This window comes from Electrophorus electricus, chromosome 10 (genome assembly GCF_013358815.1).
Source record: "Electrophorus electricus isolate fEleEle1 chromosome 10, fEleEle1.pri, whole genome shotgun sequence".
Taxonomy (NCBI): domain Eukaryota; kingdom Metazoa; phylum Chordata; class Actinopteri; order Gymnotiformes; family Gymnotidae; genus Electrophorus; species Electrophorus electricus.
Window position 1 is genome coordinate 20,403,763 of NC_049544.1, and position 12,663 is coordinate 20,416,425.

Consider the following 12,663-nt stretch of genomic DNA (forward strand, 5'->3'; position numbering starts at 1 on the left):
TAGTTACTCTCCACTGCTTGGTCACTGCCATTAAACCCTTTTGGTGGTCAAAGGAGTAGGTGTTCATAAAAGCCTTGTGGGTAGTGTTCTGTGTGCAAAACGGCCAAAACAAATGTCAGCCATTTGGCACGACGGTGCAGAAATGAAGGCATCCCAACAATCCGGCACATTCAGTGCTTCTAGCGCATGCACCTCAAAGGCTGCCGTTTTTTGATTTCGGACAGGCGGGCCTATAAATAACGTAAATTTATTTATTTATTTTTTTTTTTACCTGCGCCCCAATTTGGAGGGAGGAGTGTCTGTGGCCACGTGAACAGTGCGGCGGTGGGGCTGGGATGGCGAGCACTCTTCACGAGTCTGCTGCCCTTCTGGCGCAGCACATCGAACCAGCCGCTAGGGAATTCGTGCCATCACACTGGCACAGATCTCCACTTCTCCCATGGCCTGTCCCTATTTTTGACTGCTGTTTGCTGCCTTCGTGCGCACCAGGCCCCTTGACCTAGATGTTTTAGCCGTGAAGCGTCACTTAACGGGTAAGCTCACATAAAGTATATCTTTGGAACTTTTTTCCCCTTATTATTACTATTTATTTGAACACACATTGTTCCTTGTAGCCATGTGTGGATTATTATTCCCCACTCCTGTCTAGATGAAGTGGTATTTTGTTTTAGAGGGAGTAGTTTGGAAGCTCATGTGAAAGGGTTTGGAATCTTCCCTCTGTTCCCTGTTCCCACCAGGAGCATCACTTTACAAGGAGGCATCTCCAGTTGAGTCACCGCAGTTTTACTGGCACTGAAAAAAATCGTGCCCTCACCAAGCTGCAGAAAACGCAATTAGGCTGTAATTCTAGATGATGAAACTGTAATGTCTGCATTTTAAAGACATGAAACAAGAGAATTACCCTAAAATTAATGAATTGCAATTAAATGAATCATGGGATGGGACATGCCACAAATGAGACAAAAATGTGACCTAAGGTTATCTTTTCCCTGATTGCCGCCCAGTGAAATGGTGATTTTCTCACCCAGAAAGAAAGAATGAGAAAATCCTCAGTTGCTGCTATTCACCTACAAGCCCCCTGCTGGGGCTCCAAATAGCAACTCGTTGCTTGCTAACCAAGTGCTTAAGCCATTAATCCAAACCCAGAGTGACATACTTGCTGGAATTGGCCTCGAATTAGTAGTGATGATATTGATATTGAATCTCACTGAGTGGTTTACCAGTAGCACTCAGATCTATTCTGTTATGCTAATGTCCCCATGAGACCCTTCATGTGCAGAGCAGCTTTAATCTCTAGATCTGCACTGAGACCTGCGTAATCATCAAAGGCAAATGGGAAGATTCTTTTGAAGTAAACTCATTTGCCTTTTCCAGAATGAGACAGTCAAGCATGGTCATGTGTGTGCCAGTTCTAGGAAGGTTTCTGATTTGATTAGGAAACCTTCACTATATGGCTACAGACGATTCAGCCACACCCGTTGCAAACAAATATACAAACTCAAGCATGTAGCCATGCAGCCACTAAAAACAAACGGTGACCAGGCAAAACAGCTCCCGAATTTGTGTGGCACTGTCATGGGATGCCACCTTTTGGCACACATCATTTAATAAAATTTTTGCCCTGAGCCGCTGCAGGTGCTATTATTGTGAAATACTTGTGTGTAAGAGCAACACCAGCTCGACCACAAAGCCATGCAAACTAGGAGAACATGGCCACAGAGTGCTGAAGCACACTGGGAGGGAAAAAAATAACTTATCCGCTTGTTGCTTCACTCACTGCAGAGTTCCAAAGAGCTTCTGGAAGCAACAGTAGCACAAGGACTGTGTGTTGGGAGATTCATGATCTGGTTTTCCTTAAGAGAGCAGCGGAAGTGGTGCCAACGGAGGAAACGTTCTCTGGAGTGATGAATTGCGCTCCATTATCTAGCAGCCTGATGGAGAAATCTGGGTTTGGCTTCTGGAATAAATGGTGTAGAAAGTACAGTTTGGTGAAACGAAAATAATGATCTGGTTTGGGCTAGGGCCCGTAGTTTCAGTCAAGGTTATTGTTAATGCAACAGGATACAAAAACATTTTAGATAATTATATGCTTCCAACTTTGCGGCAAGTTTTAGAAAGGCCCTTTCCTTTTCCAGCATGACTGTATCCGTGTGCACAAAGCAAGGAGCTTTTAAAGACATGGTTTGACAAATTTGGCATGGAGGAAATCCAGTGGTCTGCACTGAGCCCTGACCTCAAACGAACAGTTTTGGGTTGAGTGAGCAAGGCTTTTTTTTTTTTTGTCCAACATTAGTGCCCGCCCTATCAATGTTCTGTTGACTGACTGGGGAAAAAATTCCCATAGATAGATTCCAAAATACTATGGAAACCGAGAAGAGTAAAGGCTGTTATAAACCCGAAGGGGGAAGTGGGAAGCCATGGGCAACTATATTACTGCCCTCGGTTTTGCGATACGATGTCCAGTGAGTTTAATTAGGTATGGTTTTTCCTGTGTCCACATACTTTTGACCAAATAATATAGCCCTTACTTGGGCAAATGTGAGGTAGGTTCTGTTGAGTGCAGAAAATTATGGTTCATTATAAATGACTCTTACAGGTAAGCATGGGCATGCTAGTTTCAGATAGACAGGAAGTCTCTTTACTGGACAAATGTTATAGGGGCTGCTGGGTGTGTGGGTGTCGGTGTCCGTGATTTTGTGCCTGACTGGTATGATCCAATCAGTCCCCATCTAAATTCTTTATTGTATCCAAATGCATTATAAGGTAACCAAAAGGAAAGTCAAATAAGACTACGTTTCAGAGTCTATTCCAAGTTAACTCGACTAAGGAGGGGGTTAAGTAAAATACCATAGCATCTTATCAGATCACCTCTATTTTATCTAAAACATTTTATGACCATTGTTAAGGACTATGTTTGGCTATATATTTCCTCCTTGAGGTGGTTGTTATTGTTATTAATAATAATAATAATAATAATAATATTATTATTAATTTACTTTTTAGCAGCTCCACATAGTGGACCACACAAAAGTAGTCTGCTTAGAATATATGTTTGACCTCCAGTGATCCACCTATTGTTATGACTGCAGTTCTCTGCAGTTCACACGGATGTGTGCAAAGACTTTAAGGTAACCCGCGAGGTCCAGAGATGTACTCTGTGCCCAGTGTTTCATATCTGTTGAGTTTTGCTTCAGGGTTTCGTTTTGCATCAGTACTCGGAAAAAGTTGGTACTTGTTTCTTGTAACTATTTTTGTGCATTTGAAGATGTAAAAAGGTCACCAGTATTTAGTGAAACTGCTGCTAAATATCGTTGCGAAATATTGGAACGGGGGAGGAAGGTTTTATTGCATTTTTTTTAACTGCATATCTACTTGCTGTATCTCTTGATGACATCTACTCCACCATTCTCCTGCACTGCCTCTTTAAACTTACATATTTGTCCATTAATGCATAAGCAAAGATTCCTGTTAAGTAATACAGATATAGATCTAATGGTACCCCACATCCCACACCCCAGAATGGTCTAAATAGTTGATGATTGCTTTGATTTGCCCTGAAAAAGATATTTTAGATTCCTAAGGATGCATCTGCTTTAAGGGGCAACACTAAACAAGGATATATACTGGTTTCCTCAGTTTTTTCTTTTTTCTATTTCATCATGTGTCGTGATTAGAGAATACCACAATGAACCTGGCATATTTTACTATATATTGGGAGGCACCCACGTCTCCTTTGTTTTAATTTCACCAATAAGTCATGGAGGTTCCATCCTGCTGTGCTTGCAAGCTGGCCAAGGATTCCTAGAAATCATCAATGCAATAGCACTGACTTTTATCTGAACCTTTGCATGTTGAAACAAATGCATGCTCTGCCTTGTTGCTTAAGTCTGTGTTCTCACTGAGTCTTAAAAAACTGTTGATAACATCGACATCAATCAAGTAACAGCTTGTCAACATGTTTTTTATTAAAAAAAAAACTTGGTGTTAGAAAGCGGTCCGTCAACCTAGGGAACCCATATAACACCACTGACGCACACTTTATTAACACAGTAATTTAAGGGAGTAAAAAAAAGAACATTGCTGTTGCATTCATGTCTAGCTTTTTTGCCTTCTAACTTTAAATGAATCCAAACTTTTTAAGTATAACTAAACTGAGGGTTATATTGAGACATACTTTAAACAGTGCCAATACTGAGATACTCAGACACGGGTAGGTGAAGGGTCTTTGATGGTGCATTGGAGGGCTGGGCTTGGCTGAGCAGGGTCTTTGATGGTGCATTGTTAGTTTTTATTCAGTGGCAAGAAAATGTGTATATATTGACAAATTGGACTTTAGAAATTACAGTTGCTTTAAGCAAGTAAATGCTGTTCAAACTAGTCCAGATTGAAAAGGTATGTGAACCATTTACATTTAGTGACTAGTGCAACTTTCAGTTTGGGCAATAACTTTAAACAGATGGGTTCTGTCCTGCTCAGCAGTTAGGCAGAGTTTTGGAAAATTCCTCTGTAGAACACTGTGTTGTCTTGTGTATAGCTGTGGCTCAACTTGTTTAAGCAGACAAGTTCGGGTGGAGCCACGGCTTTTCAGTGGGATCAAAGTGAGGATTCTGACTTGGCCATTCTAAAATACCAAATCTGTTCTCTGTTTTGGATTTGCTTCCGTGTTTTGGATCGTTATCACGATGGGTGGTGAACAGCTTTATGGAGCCAAGCAGCACGATTACGCCACTACACTTACTCAGTCAGTCGTCACAGCTGGGATAAGCCTAATGTGTTTGGTGGTATGCCATGTTTTATTTGCAGCATTTCTATACATAACACTATATATATTTGCTAAAAATGCTGGCTGTCTCATCAGAAACGTTCTCCAGCATTAATGTGGAACCCATACGAGGTCCAGCAACATGAGCATCAGTTTTTGGAAATTGGTTTCTTCTGTGGTAACCTCTCACTGAAATCCATTCGTGTTCAGAGTTCAGACTCCCAAACACAGATTTTATTAAACTGTGATCATCAAGGTCTTTTGCACCCCAGTCTATGGCATGCATGTCCTCTGATCTTTGTAACCTGCTAAGTCTTGGGGGGTGGCGGAGAGCAAATCTCTCTATATAAATTCCTATAAAGAGGAAAATCGCACTGATTGGCTTCAATTTTCTCAACTGCCTGCCTGACTGAACTGATGGAGGCCCAGGTCTTTTTAGAAGCCTTTTTATAACTCCTTCTTATTAACTTCTGAGTCTTCTGAAATCTCTTTTGATTAGGCTATATTGCGCCATACTGCACAAGTTGTAACAGAGTCCTGTTGGGGAGTGAAAATAACTAACTTTTTCTTAGTTTTTATTGGTCTGTTAAACTTGTACCTGAACTTACTGACTCGTGTTTTTTTTTGGGGGGGGGGGGGTTGTTTGTTTGTTTTTGTTTTTTTTAAATGCTGGACAGTAGTGCTGAAGATGGAGATGAATTCAGGCATCCTCATATAGGCTAGGTGGTGTTCTGAACATGGGTAGAGAGCTCTTCAGTCATTAGAGTGCTGGGTGAATTGGATAGAGGTTGATTATTGAGATGAGAGATGTCATTTCCTTGTTTGTTTAAAACTGTGTATAACCATTGCCACACTTATTTCAATGTGTGATCCAGATATTGTGATGCATTGGAATGTATTAAATTGTGACCCCTGTTAATACTGTGTGTGTGTCTGTGTGTGTCTGTGTGTGTGTGTTCGTACATTGCTAAGGCCTTTCAACAGTAAGACCAGATATCCTCTCCATGGTCACTGAACCACAGGCACCGAGCCTTTGAGCCAGTGTGTACAGCACCACTGAGCATGCTCAAACACTGCACCTGAGTGCAGAGGAAGCACTTAATAAAAATGCTGTCCTACTGCTTTGTGAACCCCCAACAACCCCCCCGCCCAATAAATTTTACGGCAGATACTTGCTAACAAAAGAGACGCTGTCTCCCTACCGCGGTCCACGGGAAGGGCGCGTGATTTGCGGCCGCGACATCGTTCCCCAGGGCAGCTTTCTCTTTTGTCAACAAGTGGAGAGGCACTGTCTGCTGTGAAACCAGATCCAGCCGCGCGTTTCGGAATTACAGAGCCCACATCCAGGGCCCGTCGAACCTTCGGTACTCTTATAATAGTCTGGAAATAATCCACAGCAATAACCAACGTTGATCAGTGGCTGTTCATGTTTTAGTTATTAAGCTCTAACAGTTCTGCAAGGATAACCAAAGGATGTTCACAGCACAGTTAGACTTGGGAAAGAATGACCTTGGTATCTGACCTCTTTTCCTTTACATCTTTTGTTGTCTTACTAAGGTACTTTTTAAATGTTAGCAGTTTGAGAGACTTGACGTGTTAAGGATTTCAAATTAAGCACCTTGCTAAGTTTCTCTGAGTTCTGTGTTTTGCTGCAGAGCTCATAGATAAAGCATCCAAACAAGTTTGTAATATTATGTAGTTTGATAATGTCTGCTAGAATTCTATGTAAAAATACTAATATACAGTAAATAACTATGAAAATACTGTAAGAAACTTTTCGCTAGCATGTTCATTACTTTGATCATAACAGTACATTTGTCCAGATGAACAGGTAAATACTAACACTGAACTCTTAACTTTATGTAAGAGAGCAATAACAAAGATATGTCATTTGTGTATAACAATACCACTTAGTAGCTGCTGTAGTATGAGGCTGTTCCAGGAAAAACTATAGTTTGCTCTCATTTTTAGTAATGCACTTGTTTTTAATAATGTGTTGTTGTTGTTGTTGTGAAGATTAACATAACAAACAGCACATATATGGTTATAATCATTTTTGGTCATTCACTCGCTGAAGACAAGAGACATCAGCAAACACTTGACGTATCCAGGTGATGCTCTACAATTTTCTGGTCCTGTTTATTTTAGGGGATGTTGCTCTCCATTTTGACTGATTTTGGTTTCAGCTTGGTTGATTGGCATGATGAGTGAAGAACATTACACTTTGTGGCAAAACTGTAAAAGCTACTGTTGCTTTATCTTTATGATTTGTAAAAGGTGAAGTTCAGTTCAGCGACTTTTGGGGGCAGAACGGTGGTCTGGATGAGGCTGGTGTATTTGTATTATGGCAGACTCTGACACATCTGTGCCTAAACCTGCATGGACTTCAGAAGTTTAAAAGGAGTTTTGTATCATTTTCATCCCACTCTCTGGTCTGGATGTATTTTACCAGCTCATTTGCAATTATTAAGCTTACCATTTTTTTATAGCTGCTTAACAATATGCCAAACAGCTGATTTTGACTAATGTAGCTGCATATCTGATGTTTCAGGGGGGCTTTTTGGCCTTGGCTCATAACATTGTCTCTGGTGTTGCATGTAAAAGACAACAGCAAAAAGCACATACGGATGCTCCGTCTAGAATAAACCCTAGATCTTGTGTTAGCCCTATCGTACATGGACTTGCCAATAAAGCACACAAATAGATGCACCAATTGTCCAGGTAGCTTTTGGTGAAATGGTTGTGGCCTTTATAGTTCCTTCACAGTTCACCCAGTATGAACGTAGAACCCTTAAACTTAAGGGTTACACTTAAAAAACATTCTGCACTTGAACTATATAGCCACCATTGAATTTTAAATCCAGCAAAAGAGAGACAAAATATGTCCATGTCCAAATACTTAAAGGCTGGTTTTGTGTATTGTGATTGTAACTCTTGAACGTGTGTATTATTAAGCTCAGAATGGCAGAGGGCCCTCTGGGAAGAGTCAGGTCACTCTAGGCTTGTTCGGTTGTCTAATCCTTAATTCATGGCAACCGGGTGACACTCATCTCTTCTCCCTTTCCTGTTGTTTATTGACCCTGTGGAGCTATTTGGGTTAAGAGGCGCTCTGCGCAATATTGGTCACCACTTAGTTGAGTCTAAGAGAGAGGGTTTTTTTCCCTTTGTTTAGACTCAACTAATAGATGTATTTTTTTAATAACGTATTTCTGTATTTCTTTTGCAGGTTCTTTCTGCACCTTTGAATGTGATATTTTGGAGGTAAAAATCTGAGAAAATGGCTGTAGCTGAATGTCCAGATTATTTCCATCATCACCCAAAATATCAGGTAAGTTTTATTTTGGTCACTTAAATTTGAAAGATTATTATATGAGTATAAAAATATTTGTATCCCTTTCACTGGTTATGTTCTTCCCATAATGGAGAACAATTTGTTTTCTGGTTGAGACCAGCAAAATTAATCAATCAACTGGTCTGAAAGTAGAGATTTTCTCTCATTTGTTTTTTCATAAAATCTTTATTGATGACATCTCTAGCATATGGTCTGTTGCGGCAAAGAATAACTATAAAAGAACAGAAAACTTCTCAAATAAGCTTCATAGTGGAAGTTGAAGGACAGTTGTTAGATTCCATCAACAAATGCTTTAAATACTTAAATGCATACCAATGCATAGCTAACTAATAGGGTGAATGCAAAACTACAGTGACCACACTGCATCACACTAGAAATCATGGCACAGACATTAGGAAATATCTTACCATAGCTATTCTTTTGGAGTTTTATCCAGGTTTTGAACACAGGAATAACAATGAAAAGCAATTTAAGTTACTTATCCTTGCAGTAAATTTTTGTAGGTCTCCTTTTTGAAAAAGGAGAACAAGTTCAAAATGATTCATAACAGTTCAGAAGGATGTAAGATGGGGGCTTTAAAAACCCTACAAGTACTGACAGCTCTTTTTTAAAAATGTTTTTAATCACCTTTTATTAACTTTAATATATTCCAAACCTAAAGATTTTAGGCAACATTTACTGCCTATTCCCAAATTAAATAAAGGGGCCACACTTTAAACAGGAGAATTGTTTTGTTTTTGAGAATGTTAACATTCTTCCAAGCTTCACTTTTAAAAAAATCACAAAAGATTTTGCTTGGTATTCTTATGGAATATGCCACCTGCTGTAAGATCACCCCACATCGATCCCTTAATCGATCCAAGACCTGCGAGTGAAAAGGTAAATACCTCCAGAATGTGACTGGGGGGTACAACTCAACCGAGGTCAGCTATTTAGAGCCTGGTACCAAGTCTGGCAAGAGCTATGGAGACAGATCAGATAGCTTTCGATTAAGCTAAAAGCAGTGCAGTAGAGTGATTGGGAGGGAGGGAGAGAGAGAGAGAGAAAGAGAGAGAGTGAGCAAGCAAGAGTCTGCTCATCCTTGTTTTTGTATGTACCTGTCACAAGCAGTAGATTTAGGGTCCGGGCTTGAATGACTATGAAGGCCCGATGAATGGCTGTGGCATGGATGTGCATTCCTTGGTGCTGACGGCATCGGATTCACATAGCGCAACATGACGCAAGAGCATGGAAACAAAGGTTTAGCCATCATGTTTTGATGGACTCTCTATAGCCGGTGCCTGCGTCCACGTGCAGTGGTTCAGACCCACAGGGGTATCAGTCGGCGGCTTTACAATGGCAAGAGCCGTATGGTGAAGAGTTCCTTTATTTATTTAACTACAGCCTTTGGCCAAGAGCCCATCGGGGTGTTGTTATGCACAAAGGGCATGGACACTCAGTGTGATAATCTCCCCACCCGCCCACCCTCACTCCAACACCACCCCCACCCCAATTGTAGCCTTTGAAGAACTGAAGAATGAAGCAAATCATGGGCTCAGTACAAGGCATGCAGTGCTAAAATGGCGTAGTGAGATTATGTTGCATTAAATGAGGATATAGGCTCAGGGAGATTATGTAACTACTAACATTTGTGAAATCAGGGCTTGGGTCCAATATTGGGCTTTGGTCTGGCATAGCCCAGATCCATCTTTTATGAACCTCTCTGCCTCATTGAGGGTTAAGATGGTTATTCAGTCTTTGACTCTGAGGGGAAACATTCAACACTCGATTAAATTCTGATTACGGCCTTAAATAGTGGAGCATATAATAAGGGTAAGAGGTGAATAAAGGAACAATAAGTACGTTTTCCAGTTATTCTAATTTCATTATCTCTTCATTAATTCTTCACTTTTTGAAGCAGCCATTATACTGACACCTAGGGGCCTGGATGTTGCAGAGATTCAGTACTAAATCTGGGTACCCACTCTATGGAACATTAAAGTGGTTTATTTGAGGACTACAAAGCAAATTACTTGATCTCATGTAGGCTGCACTTGATAGAAAAATAAGTTAAAATTAAAATATTACATTTTTTACCACCAAAAATATTTTTGAAAGTGATTAACAGGCTTTTAAGGTGGAATGGAAACTTTGAGCATGAATCCAACCACAGCTTTGTTCTTTATTCAGAACTTTGGTAACTAAAGAGCTGACAGATGTTTGAAAATGTTCCTATACACACAAAGACCTAATTAAAGCCAAAAGTTGTCGTCTTCCTTCATCTTTTGGGTCAGTGAAAGCAGGCTTTTCAGTGTGTTTATTAGCTGTAGTGTATGACTAACTGAGCAGATCCTAGAGACTGTCCCCCTGCCTTATTTACAGTTAATAAAACTTTACTGCCTGACCTGCATGCTTTTCTCTTCCCTGTAGTTTAATCTCATGTGCACCACAATGTTTACTTTTCATATTACAATCATTAATATTCTGACTGATGAGGATGTTTTTGGACTACAGTGGATTCTGTTTGCTGAACTTGTCACCTTTTTGACTCCCCTCCGGTTTTCATGCCTGTAATTAGTTAAGAACTCTGTGTCATATGACAGCACATGTGTGAATACTTAATTTTATCAATATGTGGACCGTTCTGTTATTGGGGACGTGAGTAATGAGGAAAGCCTGTTCAATTTGAAGTTAGACTGATCTCCTCTAAATCTCCTCTCACCCCCTGCCTAAGCAAGCGTGCATCCCGGCTGGCTCGGGCATCGGCACGTTTGGCAGCACATGGGGATCTGCCCCGAAACGCAGCTTTGCCTTTAGCTCCGCCATACCCCCGTCTCTCCCCGGCCCAGCCCTGATCGCTAAAAGCTCTGCTCACCAGACACGCCACCAGCCTCAAGGGTCGTAAAAAATCCTCGCCTCAAGTTTTGGAGATGTTTTCACAGTGAATCAAGCGGATTGTTGGCAGCTCGCAGTTCGTGTTCCTGGAAATCCAACTTCTTCTCGTTGGTATTTCTTGGAAGCGGCTGATTCAGGATCTGGCTCTTTTATTTTGCGATCCAGAGGAAACGGTTTGGTCTGGGTCGAATTGAAATAGAAGCACTGTTCACTTAAAGTGTGGCTGACAAAAACCCTCTCTGTGCTTGATTTAAAACAAGCAGGGTCAAAAGACCTGCACTGCACCATCTGACTCAACTCTTCCCTTCACCAAGTACAGCGTCTAAAATATTGGTGATAAAAAGTTCACGGCACCCTATTATAGCAACTTCTGCAAAATTAGTTATTTTTACCTCCAAATCTGGAGGAACTGTCCTTTTCCTACAAGTTTCTCTTTTTACCGTGTTAAAAGGGGGTTGGGGGGCAGGTGTGACAGAGAGTAAAGTGCGCAAAACACCCCGACCCGCACTTGCGTGCGCATGCATGCACGCATGCACGCACGCACACTCAACGCGCATGCACGCACGCAGACATATGCACACACACTCTTTAGCACTGTCATTCCTCCTCTGGAATGCACAGTAGTTTGCCCTTTTTTGACCTTTTGAAAACCGGGCCAAATTGTAACCCTTGTGAGCTGCGGGAGGGGGTACATAAGGACCCGTGTGCTGGGGCATAAGCCCGACTTCACACGGCTGACGTTTAAAGCAGTGTGTAGAATTTTTTCGCATACCTGCGCCACAGTCTGCGTTTCCTTCATTCATCCATATGTTCTTGAGCTCAACCAGACAAACAGGTCCTGGCTTCTAAAGTGCATGTCTGGAATTCTCCTGTATGACCATTGGTCAACCTCTCAAACCTGATTTCTTCAAATCGTCTGGTTCGTTAGCTTTATAGCAGTAATTGGTATTGCTTCGTATGCAGGTGACCAAACTCTTTAGAACTGGGTTTGTTACTGATCTGTTAGAAATACAGCTCTCCCATTAAAAATGGAATGGGCATGTTTTACAGACAAAAAGCTGCTATCTTTTTTTTGTTGTTGGGAGTGTATATCCCACACAACACCCACATTTATTAAACAAAATTTAGTCCTGGGCCAGATCACATTCCTGGACTTTCCTAATAAAAAAATTTTCCAGTTTAAACCAAAAGTACCTTTAATCTATGTATGCCAAAATATTAGATTAATGTAGAATTTATACCTGATGGTATTTTGAAGTTACAGGGTTTACCTCCTTAGAGTAGGCAGAAAGGTTATAAAAGAAAGGTGGTTTTCCTGGGCTCCATATCTCTTGTTGTATCAATGGGGATTATTTGGTGCAAGCAGTGTACAAACTGTACATGTGTGCCCAGGATCTAAGAAACGGAGGTCAATGATCCGTCACACATCACTGACGCCAACTTGAGTCGGAGTGGTCTGAAAGTTCTCTTATAAGGTATGCAGTCAGCCAAAGAAACCCAAACTGAAACTTTTTTTTTGGATGTGATCTTACCTTGTCTCTGCTTAATGACTGGTCCTGATACTGACTATAACTTTGTATTTCTGTGCAAGTCTCTCCACCGCATATTACAATGTTATTTTTTCCCCCATGGTGGTGCTTGTATGAATGCGTTACTGGACTGACTGCAGACCTGG

At 41.0% G+C, this 12,663-nt stretch overlaps 1 protein-coding gene across 4 annotated transcripts in view; it reads left to right on the top strand.

Annotated features, from left to right (window-relative positions):
* Positions 1-12,663, top strand: part of grb10b (growth factor receptor-bound protein 10b) — a 52,659-nt gene that overhangs the window by 8,280 nt on the left and 31,716 nt on the right. For all 4 annotated transcript variants that reach the window (XM_027024768.2, XM_027024767.2, XM_027024769.2 and 1 more), the window contains exon 2: positions 7,989-8,090. In XM_027024768.2, the coding sequence (XP_026880569.2) occupies positions 8,040-8,090 (51 nt within the window). In that variant the 5' untranslated portion in view covers positions 7,989-8,039. The remainder of the gene's footprint in view (positions 1-7,988; positions 8,091-12,663) is intronic.